The sequence below is a fragment of the Theobroma cacao genome, chromosome 2 (genome assembly GCF_000208745.1).
Source record: "Theobroma cacao cultivar B97-61/B2 chromosome 2, Criollo_cocoa_genome_V2, whole genome shotgun sequence".
NCBI classification, from domain to species: Eukaryota; Viridiplantae; Streptophyta; class Magnoliopsida; order Malvales; family Malvaceae; genus Theobroma; species Theobroma cacao.
Window position 1 is genome coordinate 14,862,781 of NC_030851.1, and position 21,487 is coordinate 14,884,267.

The window sequence follows — 21,487 nt, forward strand, 5'->3', positions numbered from 1 at the left end:
CTGGACTATAAAATATTAAATTTCATCCTACAATTCCTATTTGAACTAGTTCGAGGTTAAATCAATTTAAGTGTACCGTTAGGTACAATATCAGGTTTCGTCTATTCTTAGGTGCTTTTCTAGCGTAATAACATGCTACTCAATGCATGTATGTCATGACATGTATTTATAGAGTCAGGTTTTACATACATCCTCTTGGTCAATTGGGGCCCACGTGTCATTACAGATCAATCTTATATTTTGGTTATCTGTATTTTTATTCATACAATTTTTACTTTACTTTCATGTGCGAAAAAATTATTTACGAATATTTCTATAGAAATTTAGTTTATGAGAAAATAGAATATTTTATTTATTATTTTTGAATACTACTAATTGTCAACAATTTACTTTTAAATGAATGTTTTAGATATCAAAACTTATTTCTAAGTATGAAATATGCGTTTTCCACCTAATTATTACATTTTTAACCTGTCTCGAAATTTTTGACGAAAATGATAAAAATGCCCCTATGAGGCAGAAATTAAAATTTTATTATTTTTGGACGAAAAAAAATGATCTGTATTGTTTTAAAACATGATTTTGTAACAGTAAATCACAAGGTAGGTGAGGAACTGATACGAGAGCCTTGCGAGGTCTTGATAGGATACTCGAAAGATGAGTGCCTATCAGGACATCGCGACGGTTGTCACAGACTCGAAGGTGGTTCCGGGTCGTGACATATCACTTCTGAGCAAAGTGAAGCTCATCTGTAGGCTTTGGTTCAGGGATTGAGCCATGTAAAAACCCCACTTTGTTCTTTATGGTAAGTGCAAGTAAAAATGACCTACTCCTAGAAACGTAGTTAGTGGAGGTCAACTTGGGGGTAATAACTGTTGACCCTTGGTGGTCAATACGATGAAGGTAGAACAGTAAATGGAGGTCCTCAATTGTAAAAGTTTTCGATGCTATGGGTTTGTGTTCCTTCCATATGGGTTTGAAGTCAATGAGTTGGGAGATTCTATTAAGGTAGATTATAAGTGATGGTTTTTACAATCTCAAAAATAATGAAGTAAATCAATTGATTAAAGGTAGATTTCAAGTGAGGGTTTCACTAGGTTTGAAGAGATTTTAGGGATTTGAAAATCAATTAGTAAAGAAATTGATGATGGTAGTAGATATTTGCTAGGTTCTAAAAAAGAAATGTTGAGGATTTCAAAATCTAAAAGAGAATTAGTGAAGAAATCAAAGATTGATGGGGTTTAGGAGGTAATTTCTTCTCAAAGGTAAGACAATTGTTTGAACAAGGAACCCATTTCTAGCTCTGATACCATGTTCGAGAGTATAAGATAAATGAAATCCATTCATTCTTTGATTGTTTCACAAATCGTGGAGATATATACAAGAAAGAATAATGAATTTTTGTACAAGACCAATAGCTGGCATGCTAGTATTTACAATTGAGTTAAAAACATTCTAACCATTTAGTAGAAAAAAGGGAAAATGATGCACACAGTATTAATTGTCTTAATATCCCATATGTTGAGCACGTGTTTCCTCTGTTTTAAAAATCCCATATAGACCTCTAATTACTTTGATCGCTTTAATAAATGAAGTTGGACTGTGTTTCATTCGAAGCATTTGCTTGATTAAAAGTAAAAATCCTCAAAATGCCTAATCCTTAATCAAGATTAATAAAATAATTATTTAGTGGTTTTTTTTTAACTTTTAACCAACGAAATTTTGGTTGAGAAAGAGTTTTATTTTCACTGTCTTTTCTTGTTTGTTTCATAACCAATAAATATAAATCTTTACAAAACTTTCAAAATATTTTAATGCCAGAAGACTATATACACACAAAATTTGTGTGGCAAATAAAATAAAATAAATTAAAAAATAACTAAAAATTTTATTGATGTGACAAGTAAGTACAAGTTATGAAAATTCTTTAAAATGATGTAATAATTATACATATATATAAACAAAAATTTATGTATTTCTTTTTTTGAAAATTTTTCTCTTCTTCAAATCTTCTTTCTTTCTTTCTTATTTTTCATAAGTTTTTCTTTTCAATTTTTCTCTCAATTATATATCAAATAACTTGGATGAGCACTATATTTATAGTGCTAAATAAGAAAATTAAATAAGAATTTAGTCTTTTTGATTTTATCTCTAAATTATTTAATTTAATTAAAAATAAAGCATAATGACTTATACATGGATTTTAATTGGTCAAACTTTAATCTTAGAATTTTGATTTGTCAAATTTGGATTTTATTTTTAAATTATTTTAATTTACTTAGAGATAAATTGGATAATCAAATTTAGATTTTATTATCTAAATTATTTTCATTTACTTAGAGATAAATTGGATGACTCAAAGGTGAAGTTTGATTGGTCAAACTTGAATTTTATCTTTAAATTATTTTAATTTATTTAAAAATAAATTAGATAATAACTTATAAGTGAATTTTAATTAGTCAAATTATGAAAAATTTTAAAATTTAATTAGTCAAATCATTTTTATTTCTCTAAAATTAGTCAAAAAAATTAATTATTTTTCAATTAATCACAAGATTAATTTAAATGATGTCATTACATGATACATGATTCGTTTTTATTTTAAAAAAATTCAATTACTAATTTCGAAAGGCATGTGACATCTTGTGATCAAATACAGGTATAAAATTTTCTCTTTCTTGGTTGGACCATCACTGTTTCATTTGTTTATTTTTTGAAGGTTTATGCATAATTGAATAGATAAAATAGCATATTAAGAACTTAAATATAGAGTAACAGTAACAGTTTTGTTCTGTTGCATTAAAAGGTCAATAACTCGTGTCAAACGTGAGCTGATAGAAGCATCATAGACAATGTAGCGACGCTCCATTGTATCTCATTTAACAAACACGCGGGCAAAGAGAAGAATCCACAGTTATCCAGAAGAACCCAAAACCTCGTCTACCAAAAATCTCACCGGAAACTTCTGGCAACTTCCAGAATCAACCTTTCTCCTTCTCGAACCTGTATTCTAGGATTTCCAAGTACCCATATAAATACCTCATTCCATTTCCTCTCTTTACCGACAACAAAGCCAAAGCAAATCCCTCAAATTTACTTCCATAACAAAGAAAAAAGATTTCAAGAAATAGTCTGTGAATTCCATCCAAAAGCGACCAATGGACTTTCCGTTTTTTGGAAATCGCTTTAGTACCTGGTCTCGTCCTCGCTATGAGCAGAGCTTGAGGGGTATTCCGGTCCAGGTCCAGCCCAAATCCACGCCACCACCGCAGCCTATGAAGCCCAAGGTGGTGGCGGTCCCCGTCCACTTCGTCGGGTCGGAGCGGGGTAGATCCGACTCCGCTGTCAGGATCCAGAAGGTGTTCAGGGGATTCCTAGTGAGAGAAAACATTAAGAAGATCAAGGCAATAAGGGAGGAAGTGAACGACATCGAGCGTAGGGTTTCGATGAAAGAAACGGTTGATTTGATTCGAAATGATTCAAAGGAGAGATTGAAAATCAACGAGATGTTGATGAGCTTGCTTTTTAAGTTGGATTCGGTTAGAGGAGTGGACTCTGGAGTTAGGGATTGCAGGAAATCCGTTATTAAGAAGGCGATTGCATTACAAGAACTGGTTGACGCCATTGTTTCCGCTGATCAATCCCTAGATTCCAACAATGCCATTGCAGTTGCTGAAACTGAAACCGTTGATCAAAATCAAGGAATTACTGATTCTGCTGACAATTGCAATCAAACCCCAGAGTTGCAAAAGCATGATGAAATAACTAACAAGGCTGAATTTATGCCTAATTTGAGTGAATCCGAAGTGATTCCGCAAAATCAGGAAACTGTTGAATCAAGCAAAGAAATTGTTGCAAATCAGGAAGATGAGGAGAGTACGGAGACAGGTCGGCCTGAAAGTCAAACCGATTCGTCTGCAAATCCTGAGAGTGTAGATGAAGAAGAGGAAGCTGCATTGGAGGAAAATGAAACTCGTCTGGCCGATGGTGGGAAGGCAGGGAAGAATAGTAGTAAGGAGGATTGTGGGGAGAATAAAAGTAGCAAGGAATTGTTAGAGAGGATGATGCAGGATAATGAGAAGATGATGGGGTTGATGGCAGAGTTGTTCGAGAGGAATGAAATGCAGACGCGGTTGTTGAGTGGATTGTCTCAAAGGGTGGAGCAGCTGGAGAAGGCATTCTTGTGCCAGAAGTTAAGGAGAAAGAAGAGGAGAAGTGTTGCTGGCTCTGTTGATTGTGTTGAGAAGTTGCCCGATGTGAAGAAATGTGGGAAGAGATAGTTGTGACTTTTACTTTGCTTGGTTGTAGAAATTGTTTTGGATTTGTATTTTTATGTGTTGTTTATTCCTTTTTCTTTTTCCTTCGGAACATCATGCTTTTTTGTTGTGTTCGTTTGAAGCAAGTTGAATGAATGTTCATATCGTTTTTGCCCATTAAAGCAAGTTGAAATTAATGTTGTTAATCTGGCCTTGAAACAATTTCTCCTCGATTAGACTATAGAATGCAAGCTAAGATCAGATAACTTGTCCCAAATTTATGTTATAATTCGCTACCAATAGGTTTTTTTTTTTTAAAGATATTTGCTACCAATAGTTAACCTCTTAAAGTATCGGGTATTTGGCTTATTGATTTAAGTAGAGTTCAAATTGTTCTTAAATTTCAAAAAATATTTATATATACACTTAACATTTTAAACCCACAAACTATAATAAGGAAAAAAAGAAATAAATTAAGGTTTCTGGGAGAAAAAATGAAAAAAGAAAGGATGTAAATGAGGCAGAAGGAGACTTGTGACGGTCCTCAAGTAGGAAGATCGTATTTATTCGTGTCCATTTGTATTACGATAGGTTGAGAAATAGTAGTGAACAGGGTTTGCTTCTATCTCCGGTGTCATTTGCTGGGTCAAGGTTTCTCTGCCTCTTAAGTATAAAGCATAATAGACTTGCAAACCCAGCATGATTTTGACATATAAACTGTTGTCTGTTGCCTTTGCTTGTGTCTCAAACTCTTCGCAGAAGTTGGTTCACTTCCATTGTTTTCACATTTTTTCATCCTCTCTTATTCGTTTTATGTTTTTTTAATTTAGGAGACTGGGCATGTAATTTCAACATCATCTTTGTATTCAGTCGCTAAGGAGCTGTCTTTTCCAGTGATTACTAGTAAGCTGGAAAACATTTGGCATCGAATCTTAATTGCTTGCAACTGTCTCTCCCTATTGTTTATTCTGGGCACTTTTATCTCTTCTGCTGATTGAGATATGTCTATAAAGTTATTCTGGTGTGTTCTGATTATACTGATTCCATGCACCAGAAAATTTAGTAAAGCAGATTTGATATTCGTGGATCTTATTGAAAACCCTGTAGGTAAACATAAAAATCTCTATGTTGTATGTCAAGAACCTTCGCATCATTTCACTGCAGCACATCGTTTCTTTGAGATAGGACTCAAGTTCAGTTCATTTCTTTGTCTTGCCCCTGTTTCTTCTTATCTCTTAAGTTGTGATTGAGATCCAAGGGTCTAGAGACTTAACCTTGTGTATCTGGATCACATGCAATGATATGAGTTTCTTTAAAAAAAAAAAAAAAAAACCCAAAGGTTTAACACAAGAAATTGGTTAGCTTCTCAAAAATTTCAGGTAAGGGCGGAGCCAAAATGGCACTCCAAAATTTTTAAAATTTTTTTATATTATATAAAATTTTTAATAGATTTTTTAATAATCTTTTCAAAATAATTTTTTATTTAATAATTAATAGAAATAAAAAATAACAAAAAATATGTCACATGTCTCACTCAGTTTTAAAGTGTTTTTTTTTTCAATTTATATTATTATTTTTATTTATACTTTTTATATCATTTGTTCATATGTTTTAACTTTCTATAGATTTACTTTTCTAATTTTTTATGAACCATCAATCATTTTTTTTTCTTTTTATATGTCATATTCGGGTTTCATCTTCTATTTGTCATGTTCTTTTTTTTTCTGTTATGTGGATTTAATTTTTCATGATTTTAATCTTTAAAAATTAATAAATTAATATGAATTCTTCGTGTTGCATTGTTGTTTAAAATTTGTTAATATATCATTTTTTTAATTAATCCTGATTATATAAGAGGAAATTATCTTGAATATATCTTTTTTTTATATGCTTTACATTTTATATTTAGTTGAAAAGAAATTATATTGAATATATAGTTTTTAAACAATCTTAATTATATAAGAAAAAAGTATTAATCTTATATATCGTATTTAACTATTTATGCTTTATACATTATAGTTTTATATTTAGTATTATAAGTTTAAATAGAAATAAAATAAGAATATTAGATATTGAATGCATTCATTTTTGTTCAAGTTTGATTAAAATATGAGAAGGTTAAAAATAATTGACAAATTCTTTAAAAGAAAAGATGCAAATCGTCCAAATGATTCTCCTACTCTTGAGTCATCAAGCCTTAATACTTTAACTCATGAACAAAAGTAATGTGAATTAAAATGTCTAACACTCAATCTTAAAGAAATAGATATTTTTCNAACTCATGAATAAAAGTAATGTGAATCAAAATGTCTAAGACTCAATCTTAAAGAAATAGATTTTTTCAGTATATAATTTTTAATTGATGAATTTGAATTTAGAAAATATAGTTGAGCACAACTTTTCTGAAAAATTATTGTAAGTCTTTTTTTCTTGATTTACATGTTATATAAAATTATTTTCTATTATTAATCTTTTGATTATTGATTAAATTTAATATATTAATTTGTAAAATTTTTAATCTTTATTTCTCTATTCTGCCTTTTCAACAAAAATTGACCAACTCCATCCTAAAATGTAGGTATAGGGTTCTCTTGTCTCAGCTGTTGTTGATATACTGGTTGAGAATCTTATTTGTAGGGAATTATTCAAACAAAATTTTGAAAGCTTCTCCCATGTCCCAACCAAATTGTAATGCTGGGCTTACGTGGAAGTAGTAGTTTCATTCCTTGCTACTAGTTTTTTTTTTTCCTCTAGTGTTCAATTCTCGGTTGTTGTAGTATCAAGTTTGTACCTATTGATTCATGATTTTTAAAGGTCTTTGCACATGTTGCTCATGGCACATATTTGTACCCAAAGAATGCATGGTTAAATAAAAGTCCACCCGAAATCTTGAAGACTTAAAGTCGGGCTCCACATCAGCCCAATGCGACATTTAAGTTAGATTATTGGAAAAATTTAAAAATTTTTTTTATATTAATATTTTAATAATTTTAAAACTTAAATTTTAATTTAAATAATTTTTTATCAAGTTAAGATAAAAAGGACTTGCCTCGAGTCAACCGGACTTGTGAATTTGATAAATAATTCGATTTACTTGTATGGTATTTTGTGAAAAATTAAGAACAAAGTTTTCATAAATTTATTAGGGAAAGAGAAATTCTCTATGGTTATGGATATGTTAGATCATTGGATGATATAGTTTATTTTCACAGTGAGGGGAAAAAACAGGATAAATATTTTGGCACGTGCTCTCTAGAAAAAAGAAAGCGTTACCGACTTTTAAGATTATTAGCTACGAGGTTTGACAATCTCTTAAGTGAATGTGGAAGGGGGTGGTGGTTCAATTCCTATTTCCATATTGGATCTGTCAGAGGGCAAGTTGTAGTAGGTAGTTAACATGCCATAATTGAGAGGAACATAAAATGCTTAAAAAAAAAAAGAGGGGAACAGGATTTTCACCACAACAAAGAAAAAGGGAAAAAGGTTAAGTGTGATCGGTCCATGTCTTCGCCATTGACCGCAATTACGTGCAACAAATATTACCCATGGAGAATTGATATTGGAGTATTTAATTTAAATGGGAAGTGTGATTTTGGCACATAAAATTAGAGTGATTCAGGTAATGACAGACCAACATGATAAATGGAAAAGGAACAGAACCTTTTCCGTCATGGCCCTTTAAAATGCAAAAGGGATCAAACATAAATATAATATACATGATATATAAATATAAATAAATATATATATATATGTATGTATAAAGAAAAACACTATATATGCTATTTCCAATTTATTTTTGGAGGCGTTGCTTTGTTAAGTTTTTTTAAAAAAAAATTTAAAGAAGCAACCTGTAATCATCTTACTTGATTAGCAGATTTCGCCTGTTCTGACCACCCAAACCCTCCTTACCCTTTTCTTCCTCTCTATCTTGCAGACACTAAGGCAAGACACAGCCCTTTCTCTCTCTCTCGACAAATTGCCTTGTTTCGAACTCCTACGATCTCCGAAACTCCCAATCTTCCAAAACATCTCCATCTCTCTCTCTCTCTCTCTCTCCGTCTTTCTCCAGCTTTCTCAGCTTTGTACAATCACTCTCCCTTTACTCTCTTCTTCTGATCTTCACTGTCTTTCTATAACACTCTTTATCTGTATTCACGACTTCTCGACCGTCTGATGGCTGAGGGCAAGCTCGATCTACCGGACGATCTCCTTTCATCTAAGCCGTCTGATCGCTCCTGGACCTCCAAAGGTGCTTCCTCTCTCATTCATTACTTTCCATTAATTTCCCATGCGGTTTTTCTCTCCTCTATTCGATCGTTTTTTATTGACATTAGAGCAAATGTGAGATTTACGGATTTTATCGATCTGAACTGAAGCGTATCCGAGTAGTCGAACGACTTTAATTTGTGCTATGGGATTCGAACTTTGTTTTTTTTAGGGTTTTAAACTTCTTCAGCTCTTGTTTTATCTTTTTCTCTCTCTTACGCGATTCATTCGATAGTCGGACTCGTTTTCTTTAATTCACTTTGGTTTATACTCTGTCTGATTGTCTTGGAATAATAGTAATTAATGCTTCAGTTTTTTAATTGAATAGATTTTTAGTTGTTACTTATGTTCTTATTGTTTATTTTACTAAAATATATTCTTGATATTAGGTTTTTATCTGTATTTTGGTTTCTTTTGTTGTTGTGCTTTGTGGTTTCCAGAAGGATCTGGTTTTTTTTTTGTGTGGAATTTTTTACTATTGGTAAGTTCATTCCTCCCAATTTCATAATGAATGGACTTTATTTCCGTCCTGAGCAAATGGCTTTGGTTTTGTTTCGTGCTTTTAGGTTGTTTTGCTGCACATCTTGATATGTAGGTTTCTTGAAACTACACGAGATGAGCTACAGCTTAATTTAGGTTTTCTACTCAAACTCCCACTCCTTAACCCCCTTTGCTAAAAGCCCACATGGCATCAGGTTTAAAATGTATTGATTTCCATTTTGGAGTGGATTAGCTAATATAGTTGTTCCTTCTATAGAACAGCAATTCATCTAGTGTCTTTGTTGAGAAATTATTGAACTTATAGCGTTGTTGCTTAATTTTGCAAGTAAAGAGTATATTAGTAGTAGTTGCTAGGAGATCTTAATTTCTGAACCACAATTAATATTTTCTTGACCTTTGATTGTTTGCATTTTGTGGTCTCTGTTGGGGGAGACAGGGTGTGTGTTAGAGGTTTCTCTTGTTGGTTGGCGTACTTTGTGTCAACTGGATTTTACATGTAGAAATTTAACATTCTCATATTCTCTTTTCACTTTTGCACATCTTATAACAGTGGAAGCTTTGGGAGGAAACGACGAAAAACTTGATGATTCGAAAGGTAGCTTTATGTCCGTTGATCTTGCAGTGGTTTTGTTGTCAAATAAGGAGTAACTTGGTCTTAACTATATTGCTTGTTTCTAGCATTTTCTTTTCTCAGGGATATTGCTTGTTTTTAAGTAACACTTGATTTGATTTAATTGTTTGCTGCAGATCAACTGGCATCAGAGAGCAGCATACCTTTATCTCCACAATGGCTCTATGCTAAACCCACCGAGACAAAAATGGTATATAGGTTTCCTGAGTTTTTATTTTTGTATTTATAAGATTGACATGTTTATCAGATTTGCTATGATGCTCCTTCTTGCTCCTTAATCTGCTTGTTGCTTGTTGGTTTTATCTTAGTTTTTAGAAGTTTCATTCTCCTTAATCTGCATGTTGCATGTTGGTTTTATTTTAGTTTTTAGAAGTTTCATACACTTATTCTGTAGTTCTTTTAGGAAAATTCGCAATTGTAAATTTGCTTAATGAACTCATTGGTGGAAAATATGTTGGTGTCCAGTCATGTGGGAGCTTCAACTATATCTTCTCTTTAATTAATTTGCCTCCTCTGCTGTTTAAACAGATCATGCTTTTGCATTGCTCAAGTTGTTAAAGCTTCTCTCTTGATATTATGATGGAGAAACAAAAGCAACATACATTCTACCTAGTACATATGCATATACCTGGCCCTAAGATCCTACATGTACCTGGGATACTCTCCTACACATCAGGTCTTACTAGGTTGCTACTTTTTTTAATAAGACTTGGACCATAAGAGTAGCTTTAAACTAAGAGTTCGGAGTGATCCATAGGGCTATACATTTGCATCTGATGGTGATTCAGTCATTTTAGTATAAACTTTTAGTTTTCCCCTCAGCGTTTCTGTTGCAGGTTAGATGTTATCATGGAGCTTGATTGCTTTTCCTGCTCACAAGTTTGACCCAAACTTGGGTGAGACAGTAATACATGAATATTTTTAGGGATTTGTAATAGTGTATGCAATTGATCCTTGATATACTCCTCTGCATCAAATATTGTTTACCATCCTGGCCACTTGGAACATGCAACTTCTGTAGGGAACATGAATCCATGTGTTCACTTGTTCTTATATTAGTATTTCTTGAAACTTGCTGTATTGAGGCACTTTGATCGCCTTTGGCTTTACTATTTGAAACTTGAAATGTTGATGAGAGTAATGCTGGAAAGTTTAAATATTATCTTTAATTAGTTATTTAAAATGGACAATTTCCCAAAATGTGAGAAGTAGTGTTTGTATTTTTATAAAAAAGCCACTTGGAGGATGCCGGATTCCCTTTGCCAAATGTTATACTGCATTGCATGCTTCCCTCACTATTCTGACATGTATCACAGGATACACGTGTTCCAACTTCTATGTCTACTGGAAACTTCAGTGATCCCAACCAGAAGGAGGGCTGGCGCTTGGATGGATCTGAGGAAAAAAAAGATTGGAGGAGGGTTGTGACTGAGAGTGAAAGCAGCCGCCGCTGGCGTGAAGAGGAAAGAGAAACTGGCTTACTCAGTGGTAGGAGAGATCGCAGGAAAGGAGAGCGTCGTGTTGACACTGCTTCAATGAGGGAAACAACTGAAAGTAGATCTTTGTCATCCTCTGATCGGTGGCATGATGGTAACAGCCGCAATCCCGGGCATGAATCTCGCCGTGATAGCAAATGGTCGTCTAGGTGGGGTCCCGAAGACAAAGAGAAGGAATCCCGCTCTGAGAAGAGGACGGATGCTGAAAAGGAGAAGGAAGATACTCACAATGACAATCAGTCATTTGTTGGTAGTAACCGTTCAGTTTCTGAGCGTGACACAGATTCTCGTGATAAATGGAGGCCACGCCATAGAATGGAGGTGCATTCAAGTGGATCAACTTCCTCTCGTGCTGCACCTGGATTTGGACCTGAGAAAGGAAGGGTGGAGAATCATAATCCTGGTTTTACCATTGGACGGGGAAGGTCAGCTGGTATCGGAAGGTCTTCATCTGCAAGCACCATCGGTGCCATTTACTCATTTAGAAGTGAAACTGTCCCTGGAAAACCAAACCTTTTAGCTGATACTTTTCGCTATCCTAGAGGGAAGCTGCTTGACATTTATCGCAGACAAAAGCTTGATCCATCTTTTGCTGCCATGCCTGATGGGAAGGAAGAATCACCTCCTTTAACTCAAGTGGGCATTGTTGAACCATTGGCTTTTGTTGCACCTGATGCTGAAGAGGAGGTAACTAATTTTTTTTGTGATTAGTTTACCTGTCATATAGTGATTTGTTACCTCTAATTCTTTCCTCTCTCTGGTAATTGATTAGATTGTTTTTGTAACACTAACAGGCTATCCTTGGTGATATATGGAAGGGTAAGGTCACCAGCAGTGGTGTAGTGTACAATTCCTGTAGACAGGGGAGGTCAAATGAAAATGTGTCAGGTACAACTATAGACTTTGATCTTACCTCAATTCTTGTATGCTTGATGGCTTATCTGACTCTTTCATTTACTTGGCTAGAAGTTGGAGATGTAGAATCCTCTGAGGAGAAACAGGGTATCCTCAGCCAAAAACTCAGTGGAGCAACTGTCGATCCCTTGCAAGAAGCTGCAAGTACTGATGCACATCGAGCTCATGTGGTAGCTGGTAAGCAATAATTTGTCTATTACTTGGAAAGGGAAAGATAATTGGAAATATGGTACTGCAACCATTTAGATGCAGGAAGGAAACTGAATATTTTTTTTTTTTTCAGGAAAAGGAGTCACTCATGAAGAAGTGGATAGAATTTCTTCCAGCCCTCGTCCACCAAATTCAGATGGATTTGTACCAACAATCCCTAAAACTAATGGCATTTGCAGTGCCATGGAGGTTGGTTCTACTCACCATAACATTAGTGAAAATTGGCAGATGGACTTTGCTTCTTCTGGCCATCCTCAATTTGAAGGCAATGAGTCAACCCCTTCTTCTGACATCAAATTGAATCTTCCTGGTGATTCAAGTTCTTTATTTCATGTGGCCTTCGAGCAAAATCAGAGTAGTGATGGGCAGCTAATGGAGAGTAACAGTAAGGCAAAGAGTGTGGGAGGGGGAACTTCTCTTGAGGAGTTTACTTTGTTTTACGTTGATCCTCAGGGGAATACACAGGGTCCGTTCCTTGGGGCTGACATCATAATGTGGTTTGAACAGGGTTTCTTTGGGCTTGACTTGCTAGTACGTCTGGCAGATTCTCCTGAGGGAACACCTTTTCAAGAATTGGGTGATGTCATGCCACAGCTGAAAGCCAAAGATGGACATGGCAGTGTTATTGATTTGAATAAACTAGAAGAGTCTGGGGCTTTTGGAGTAAATTTGGAGGCTAGTTTACCTGCTTCTGCTCCAGTCAGCAACATTCCAGCTTCATCCATAGAAAATGACCTGCACCACTCAGTGTCTGAGGTTAACAGCCTCTCATTTCAGCATGTTCAGTCAAGAATATCTGAGCCTGAGGCTCCACTGCAAATGCCACATTCTGAGGGTCAAAATTTTGAAGATTTTGTTGCACAAGATGAAGGTCTGTTTATTTATACTTATTCTGTGTGTTTGAACTGTATTACCCAATAGTTTCAATTCTTCTGTATATTCTATGCTGATGATTAAATGTTTCTTTCCAGAAATTGTATTCCCAGGAAGATCAGATAATTCTGGCAATCCTGTTGCAAAATCTTCTGGCCATGTTCACGATCCTTTGGCAAATTCTAGTAACCACCTGTCTCTTCCCATTGAGTTAACAGAAACTTGTATGCCAAATCAAAATAATAGTAAGTTGCATCATTTTGGCTTATTGTGGTCTGAGCTTGAAAGTGCTCAATCAAGGAACAACCAGTCTTCCAATGGCATTGGGAGGGCTGCTTCATATGGTCCTGCGGCTGATCCAGCTGTTGCTGGAGGAGAGTCATGGTCTGATGTTTATAGGAAAAGTGTACTTCCTGACAATAACTTGTATCAAGATGTTTTGGCTGCTCGCCATATGTTGCATGTGGAACAAGAATCAAACCATTTTGATTTAGCAGAGCAACTTATGTCTCAACAAGCTCAGAAACAGCAATTCCAACAGCTGAATATGTTGTCTCCTCATGCACGCCTTAATGAATCAGTTCTGGAACATGTGCCAAGTCAGAATCAGAATTTGGTTCGCCAGCGGCAATTGTCCAACCATTCTGCGCCAGATATGGAACACCTTTTAGCTCTAGAGATGCAACAACAGCGGCAGCTTCAGCTCCAGCAGTATCAATTGCAGCAACAGCTACAGTTCCATCAGCAGCAAAAGCTTTTACAGGAGCGACAACAGTCTCAAGTTCAACAAGTTCTTCTTGAGCAACTGTTGCATGGTCAAGTGCCTGACCCTGGCCTTGGGCAGTCATATTTGGATCCTATCCTATCCAAAAATGTTCTTGATCAGATTTTATTGGAGCAGCAGCTTATACATGAGCTGCAACATCAGTCACATAATCATCAAAGGCATGTTCCATCGATAGAGCAGCTTGTTCAAGCAAAATTTGGTCAAGCACCACAAGAAGAGCCTCAAAGAGACCTATTTGAATTAATTTCACAGGCACAGCATGGACAATTGCAGTCTTTGGAGCATCAGCTTCTTCAAAAAGAGCAGCTGCAGAGGCAGCTCTCAATGGGATTGAGACAGCATAATGAACAAAGGGATCTAGACTCCATATGGCCAGCTGATCGGACCAATCAGCTTCTCAGGAGCCATGCTGGTATTAACCAAGTTCATTCTTCAGGCTTTAGCCCCTTAGACTTTTATCAACAACAGCAAAGGCCTATCCATGAGGAGCCGCTAAGTCACCTAGAGCGCAATCTTTCGTTAAGGGATCAGCTTAATCAAGTGCGTTTTGAGCCTTCCTCATTGCAATTTGAACGATCAATGTCTTTGCCTGCTGGTGCTTCAGGGGTTAATATGGATGTAGTAAATGCTATGGCTCGTGCGAAAGGTTTAGATGTGCTGGAGCCAAGCACACATATACAATCTACTGGTCAAGCTGTAACATTTTCTTCTGGCATCCACCCCCATAATCCGCACCACTCTTTAGTCCCTGATCAGGGTCATGTTTCCCAATTGGATGCAAACGAGGGCCGCTGGTCTGAGAGCAATGGACAGCTGGGAAATGACTGGTTGGAATCTCAAATTCAGAAATTGTGTATCAATTCTGAACGGCAGAAAAGGGATTTAGAAGTGAAAATGACTTCTGAGAATCCTGGTTTATGGATGTCTGATGGGCTCAACGAGGACAAGTCCAGGCAATTGTTGATGGAATTGCTGCATCAGAAATCTGGCCATCACCCTGAGTCATTAGATAGGGCCTCATCTGGCATCTATACAGGATCAAGTTCTTTGGATCACCCATTTGGTGTTCTAGCAGAGCAAGAGGCAGGTCTAAACAAGTCATTTATGGTAGGTTCTTATGGTTCAAGCTCATCTGAACCATCACATATTTCTTTAGCTGATAAGCAGGCTGGCAGTTTAGAAAGCAATGAAAGGCTGCCATTTAGGGCTGAATCTGGAGCATTTTCTGAGGGACAGCCCTTCCTGTCACGTATTGGTGAGAATACTCAAGCAATTTATAGAGGTGCTAACATGACTGGTTTGTTAACTGCGGCCAAAGAGTTGCCAGATCTTGAGTGCAGAAACTATGGATCTAAAAGTGATGCGCTGACAATGGGCTCAATGTTTGAGGGTCAAGATGGCAAGGCCAAGCCAGGAAGGTTGGCTTCTGCGGAAAAAGGGGAGATTCCAATTAATGCTCTTAGCAGACATTCATCACTTGGTGTTTCTGGTAAATTTGGTGATATATATATCTGATATGTGCTCTCGTTTTTGGAAAGAAAAAGAAATCTGACTTAAGAGTCTTATTTTGAAATTCTCATAGGTGGAAATGCTGGCTTTTACGGTGACCAAATTGGATCATGCAATTTATTTTCAGAAGATATAGCCAAAGACTGGTTAGTTTCATTTCAATGAGGGTTTTTTTCTTTTTTAAATTTCCATGCTACCTTCAGTAAACAGGATACTGTTGAAGAGCTATATGTTAAAGCCTGGATGGCCATGAAAGGAGGAGTTATGAATATGCATTTTTCATACATTTGCACTCAGTTTAGACCTAAACTTAGAAAGTCTGCATCTTGGGTTATCTGGTTACCCCAACTTATCAACCCTGTCGCTGTCTTGTCTGGTTGTCCTGGATGAAGTGAGGTGCATAACCATGCTTTTGAGACACACTAACTGTCTGGTTGCACAGCTATGTAATTAAACTATTGAATTGGGAGAAAATAGAGTTAAGTCTCCTTGCTTGGAAAAACTATTTCATCATATTTCAACCACTTTGTTTTCCCTCTTTTTCTTGTTTTGCCTTACCAAGTAACCTCAACTTTGAATGCAAAAAGATTGTCTTTCTTATACTGCTATAGTTTTGCTATCAACCTGTTGGAAACTTGCAGGTGCCAATGGGAATGATGACCCTCTAGTTTATGCATTGTTGCAGCAGTAGGTTGTCTTTTCTTTTGTGACAAATGCATCATACTTATGCTTTGCTCATTGTGGCCTCTTGACAGTGTGCAAGTCCCAGCGAAAGCTCAAGACAACATGTTGTTGAGGCATATACCTGTCTCTCGTACTTCATCATCTCAGGAAGGATTGTCCGATCTTGTCTCCAATCCGGGTAGCAGGGGAAAAAATTCTTTAAGCAGCAATGAGGGTAATACTAGCATCTCAATACCTTATTTTTCTTTGGAAACTTTTTGTGTGAGAAACACTGGGGGAAAGATGGGTATTAGTAAAATCACTTTTGAGGAGCATGAATTGTTTCATCCTGTAACACCTTTACAGGCTACTGTCTTGATGGAATCTGTGTTCATTATGGAACAGTTCATATTTGCCCTTTTACTCTACACGCTTAAAAGTAATGCTTTTAATATTGTGATAATCACAGGAGGGAAGCGAGATTTTGAAGGACATGTGGCTAACCATTTGGACATTGCGGCATCGGCCAAGAAGGAGATGCGCTTCCGACGTACCTCGTCATACGGTGATGGTGATGTCTCTGAGGCATCATTTATTGACATGTTGAAAAGTAATGCAAAGAAGAATGCTACGGCAGAAGTCCATGGAACAGCGGGCCCAGAGTCTTCAGATGGGACCCAAGGGGGCAGGGGCGGCAAAAAGAAAGGGAAGAAAGGGAGGCAGATTGATCCTGCACTCCTGGGTTTTAAAGTCACAAGCAATCGCATTATGATGGGTGAGATACAACGTATAGATGATTAGATCGTGTCTTCTGTAATTTCTGTATGATATTTTCCCGTCCCTTGTAAGCTATAGCTGTATAGGGTGATAAAAATTCTTTGATTTTTTTTTTTCTTTTTCTTACTCTGTTGAAAATGAGAGTACAGAGTGCCTGGTTAAGGACGAGTACAGCGAGTCAATGACAAGATACAGATTTGTACAGACTAACAAATGTTACAAGGAAAGCACGCATATTTAAAGTTGGCTTCAATAAATGTTGTGCATCCATTCTCAAAACCTTGTTTCAAATTTCATTTCTTATGGACATCTCACGCTAAAATAGAGAGCTTGGTAATGTTTTCAAACAAGTTGGTTGAATAGACGTGTTTTGGTTTCCACAATGAAAGATGAGTTTATAGTTTTCTCAGAGATCGAAAGCTAATAGCAGTTATGAATGTAAAACTATTGGACTGGATTCAATCATCAACTTATACAATAGACTTAATATTGTAGCCCTAAACATATACTAGTAAGGATAAAAGATAGGCGTACATGAGAAAAATACATTAACGGGACAAGATAAAAGATTTGCCTAAGGAAGCCACTGACCTTGAAAGAGTTGCATAAGTGTTCTACCCATGATCCATTCTACCTCAGACGATGATAAAGGTACCTGACTGGCAATACGAGATACTGCTTCTTTTGCTCCTTTATAACCGCATTCGGGAACTACAAATGGGAAATCACTGCAATAGTATATTCAAAACATTATACTTTCCTCCGTTGTCATATGTACCCTATTTCAGTAAACTCACCCCCACTCTGGCCTCCTTTGGAAAATCAAACTTTTGGTTGAAACCTGGAAGAGTAAAAGACAATGCTAGACTGAAAGTTACCTGCCCCACATGACACGGTTTGCTCCAAAGCTTGAGACAACTTCAGAGAGAATTGGAACTAAATCTTGGTATGGGAATGGCATTCTTGACACCCTGAATAGTGCACTGATTTTGACATAGACCTGCCCAATTAAAGTTACATCTTAATAACTAATTGTATATCAGATTCTAATTTAGTTCTACCAAAAACACAAATGCAGATAATAATAAAATAAATGTCCGAATTACAAGCTTAATGTAAGAAGCATGAACTAGAGGAGCTAAACGGTGCATACTTCTTTAATAAAATTCGACTTTTTCATTTTGCTACTATTCTAGGGGAAAATGAGCCAGGGAACTGCTTCTCAATTGGATATTGAGGAAATTTAATGATCTTCACCAGAAGTTCTGAACAGCCATTACCTCTTCATAATGATGGCAATAGCGAAAAAGAAAATAAGAAGGAATATCACTGCGAATTGAGTGAAGATTGAAGGTTGTATATAAGTTTATATACCTGTGAGAATCTGGATAGCTTTAAGAGGTCAGAGAAAGCAAGCTTTTCCTCATCATTTCTGCAAAGTAAGACAAAAGAACAATTAACATCACTTATCTTTACCCAGCTAAAGGTTGAAATATTTCTCCCTAAAAGGACCAGTTACAAGGACCTACGTTGGTGGTTTGCAGAAAGCTAAATGATCGAGCAATACAACTGTTGAAGGAAATTCCGTGCATAGTTCCTTAATCTCTTTAATATGAAGATTCAGACCCTGAAAAAGTTCATTTCATGAAGATGATATCATCCCAATCAGCGAAACATATATTCAGACTTCAGAATAGCACTTTTGCCATTGTAATAAAGTAGATTATGGAATTATTAATTAGTAATAATAACAATGTAGAATAATCCTCCCTTCAGAAAGAAAAGATCATGTAGGGGAGAACTACAATACCTTCATGCACATGAAACCCACTGGCACCCCAAGCTCTCCTGCTCTACAAAACATTGCCTTTCCAACTTCGTTTGTCATCTGGATTATAATTAAGCATGATATTTAACAAGGATAATAGTATATGCTAGTCCTTTCCCTCCTACACTGCATATCAAAGAAATAACAACCCACCACTTGACATGAATACCTTGAAGAAATATGTGATTCACATAGGAAGTTTAAATCTGTACTTTATGATAAGATATTTCTTTCATATGGCCAGTCTTCCTAGAAATTTCCTCTCCAAGTGTAACCGCCATTGAACATATATTTTAGGTGAACTTTTCCCAAAATTCTCAGTAAAGACTTTAAAAAAGGGTTTTGATGTAAAAAAAAAAAGTCATCAGTTAATTCAGTGTATGCTCTGTGTAGAGGGTTCTTGTGGTAAGGAGAGTTACTGTTACAAATAAATAAAAAGGATGTGTTGGAGGTGGCGGAGAGAAAGATTGAAGCAGTTCTTGAAGTATCGAGTGCTGTGTTAGGTTGTGATAAACACAGTGGAGAGAATAGGTAAGCGGCAAAGTAAGAGAGAATAGAGCAGGAAATGCTTAAGTTAAAGAGAATCCAGAAGAGAATATTTAGAGAGAAAGAGAGCAAAATGTGAAAATCTATTTGCCTCTACCTAAGAAATCTTATTCTTGAATGAATTGTCAAAACTCTAGATATAAGAATAGAAAGAACCAGATACTCAAGAACAGATTTTAATGAGTATAATGAGTAAAGTTTACTAAAAAGAGTTTAATGTACATAGGTAACAGATTTAGAAATAGACTTTTCTACCTGATGATCATTAATATTGTAATGAAAATTATTCTTGAGTAAAAGAGAAAAAGTCAAAGAAAGTCAGAAAAACATTTGCATTTCCAGAAAAAAGTTAAAAAGACCTCATACCTATCTCCATATCTAAGTCATCAAGTCAAGCTCTTCGGAATATTTTAAAGATGAAAGTAACTCATAAACTTTACCACTTTTTTCAGGTTACATCAATATTGTTTGCGTGATATAACTGATTTACTCAGTTTGGTTCTCATTAGTATTTGTATAGCGTCATGCTTGTTGTAAAATAACTTTTACAGTTTTCATAAATTAATAACTAAAATCAAACATCTAGACTCATTTTCTTCAATGAATTAATAGGCCACAGGAACAACAATCGTACTTATCAATTTAATGTAAATGAAAAAGGCTAGAACAAGACATCCTGGCTCCATCTTAGATGCAGAACCAGTTACTCCAATTAAAACCAGATATATGGATTGAGCGTTAAGGATCATCATGTGGATTAATACAGAGACAACATCTTGCCTAATAGAAGTAAAAGATCCATATCAAGATTAATACCTGTTGGCCAGAAGGCCATAGATATGGATTAAAGCGAACAGCACGATAACCATCCTGGCATGAAAAATTAAATTCTAAGAAATGGGTCTTCCAAGAAAATATCCTATTCTGATAACAGAAAATAATCAAAACCTTCAAAATGAGATCTTCAAGCTGCTTAACCCCAGTTCCATCTTCTGCAGGATTTGCAAGGCAGCAACCGACAAATTTGGTGGGGTGTTTCTTTAGGACACTATCCAATGATAATGTTGGTATTAGGCAATGCTTTCCTGATTTGTGTAAGCAATTAGGTAGTATGAAAATATTGTCAAATACATGAACCTTTGATGACAATTGGAATGTAAGCGCTAGTTCTTAAAAGGAACATGGCTCAAAAGTGTAACCAAATGCTAAATTCTCAATCATCAGTCTTCAACCTTCTGTCCTAGCGAATTTCTAGTAGGAACATATAAGCAACGCCTCTAAGAGGTCAAGCACTAATTTATCAATGCAGCTATTGTCACCTATAATAGTTGTATAACTCATGTCCAGCACTCTTGTGTTTTTATTTATTTCAACCACTACTTTCATGTGGCTTTATAGCTTCACAACAGGTAAAAGCAGGGTGAATAAAACATTAAAAGCAATTATCATAAGTGAGTAAATGCGTATTTATTGTCATTTCTCAGCAGACCTCGTGACCAGTGAATGATCAAACTTGTGATTTATGGGCTGGACAATGAGTGCCCCATCCACACTGGCTTCTTCCATACACTGCAGGGAGAAATGAATGAAGGATATTTTATCAGCGGGTTGTTGCCCGGAAAAGAAATACCTAGTAAGCAAAAGCATAGAGGCTGATAAAAAGACAGTTTTTCACTTCTTACCTGGAGCAAGAAATCTAAATGTCCAGGCAAAGTGGGTTCTTGCCCAGGAAAGAAAGGATACATATCAGCAGCCTGTACACAAAGAAAGGCGTTCTTTCTTATAGTTAGCCATCATCTATAATTAGTTTCTTGAACCCAGAAGAACAACTTTTAGTGCGACTATGTGCAAAGCAAAACTGCCAAATGCGGGAAGGAAGAGAACTGAGTTAACCTCTTGAGGAGATGCCCATATGTGCAAATGTGAATCGATGGTCTTGGCTTTAGAAGAATTTCGATTGGTTTCTGCTTCAGTGGATGCCATTTTTGCTGCAGACAGTTTGAATTGTGGTTTCCTAGAGAAGGCTAGGGGCAAAGGAGGTTGTCGAGCGTGGCAGCACTGACCCAAGATGGAACCCGAAATAAGAGGCTTCAGTATCAGTAACCTCACTACCATCGCCGATAATGGGTAGTAAAGTAAATTCAGAGACCACTAGACTTAAAAATACCATAGCATTCTCTGGCATACGGATAATATAAAAAAAAAAACCTTTAAACTTTATAAAAAAAA

The 21,487-nt window shown here is 35.9% G+C and overlaps 3 protein-coding genes across 4 annotated transcripts; 2 read left to right on the plus strand and 1 right to left on the minus strand.

Annotated features, from left to right (window-relative positions):
• LOC18608918 lies at positions 2,873 to 4,462 on the plus strand. Its single transcript, XM_007043832.2, has one exon. The coding sequence runs from the start codon at positions 3,159 to 3,161 to the stop codon at positions 4,278 to 4,280; it is 1,122 nt and encodes a 373-aa protein (XP_007043894.1). The 5' UTR covers positions 2,873 to 3,158; the 3' UTR covers positions 4,281 to 4,462.
• Positions 8,088 to 17,163, plus strand: LOC18608919. Of its 2 annotated transcripts, none has more exons than XM_018115612.1 (11): positions 8,088 to 8,505; positions 9,574 to 9,618; positions 9,771 to 9,844; positions 10,971 to 11,837; positions 11,945 to 12,038; positions 12,117 to 12,242; positions 12,349 to 13,146; positions 13,247 to 15,424; positions 15,518 to 15,590; positions 16,200 to 16,342; positions 16,577 to 17,163. In XM_018115612.1, the coding sequence occupies exons 1-11, from the start codon at positions 8,430 to 8,432 to the stop codon at positions 16,906 to 16,908; spliced, it is 4,806 nt and encodes a 1,601-aa protein (XP_017971101.1). In that variant the 5' UTR covers positions 8,088 to 8,429; the 3' UTR covers positions 16,909 to 17,163. The 2 variants fall into 2 exon arrangements, with proteins under 2 accessions (XP_017971101.1, XP_017971102.1); XM_018115613.1 differs by having other exon boundaries at positions 12,120 to 12,242.
• Positions 17,219 to 21,421, minus strand: LOC18608920 (4-sulfomuconolactone hydrolase). The gene is made up of 10 exons (XM_007043834.2): positions 21,152 to 21,421; positions 20,941 to 21,012; positions 20,748 to 20,827; positions 20,207 to 20,306; positions 20,075 to 20,128; positions 18,695 to 18,772; positions 18,414 to 18,511; positions 18,259 to 18,316; positions 17,763 to 17,884; positions 17,219 to 17,612 (listed from the first exon to the last, which is right to left on the minus strand). The coding sequence occupies exons 1-10, from the start codon at positions 21,371 to 21,373 to the stop codon at positions 17,459 to 17,461; spliced, it is 1,038 nt and encodes a 345-aa protein (XP_007043896.1). The 5' UTR covers positions 21,374 to 21,421; the 3' UTR covers positions 17,219 to 17,458.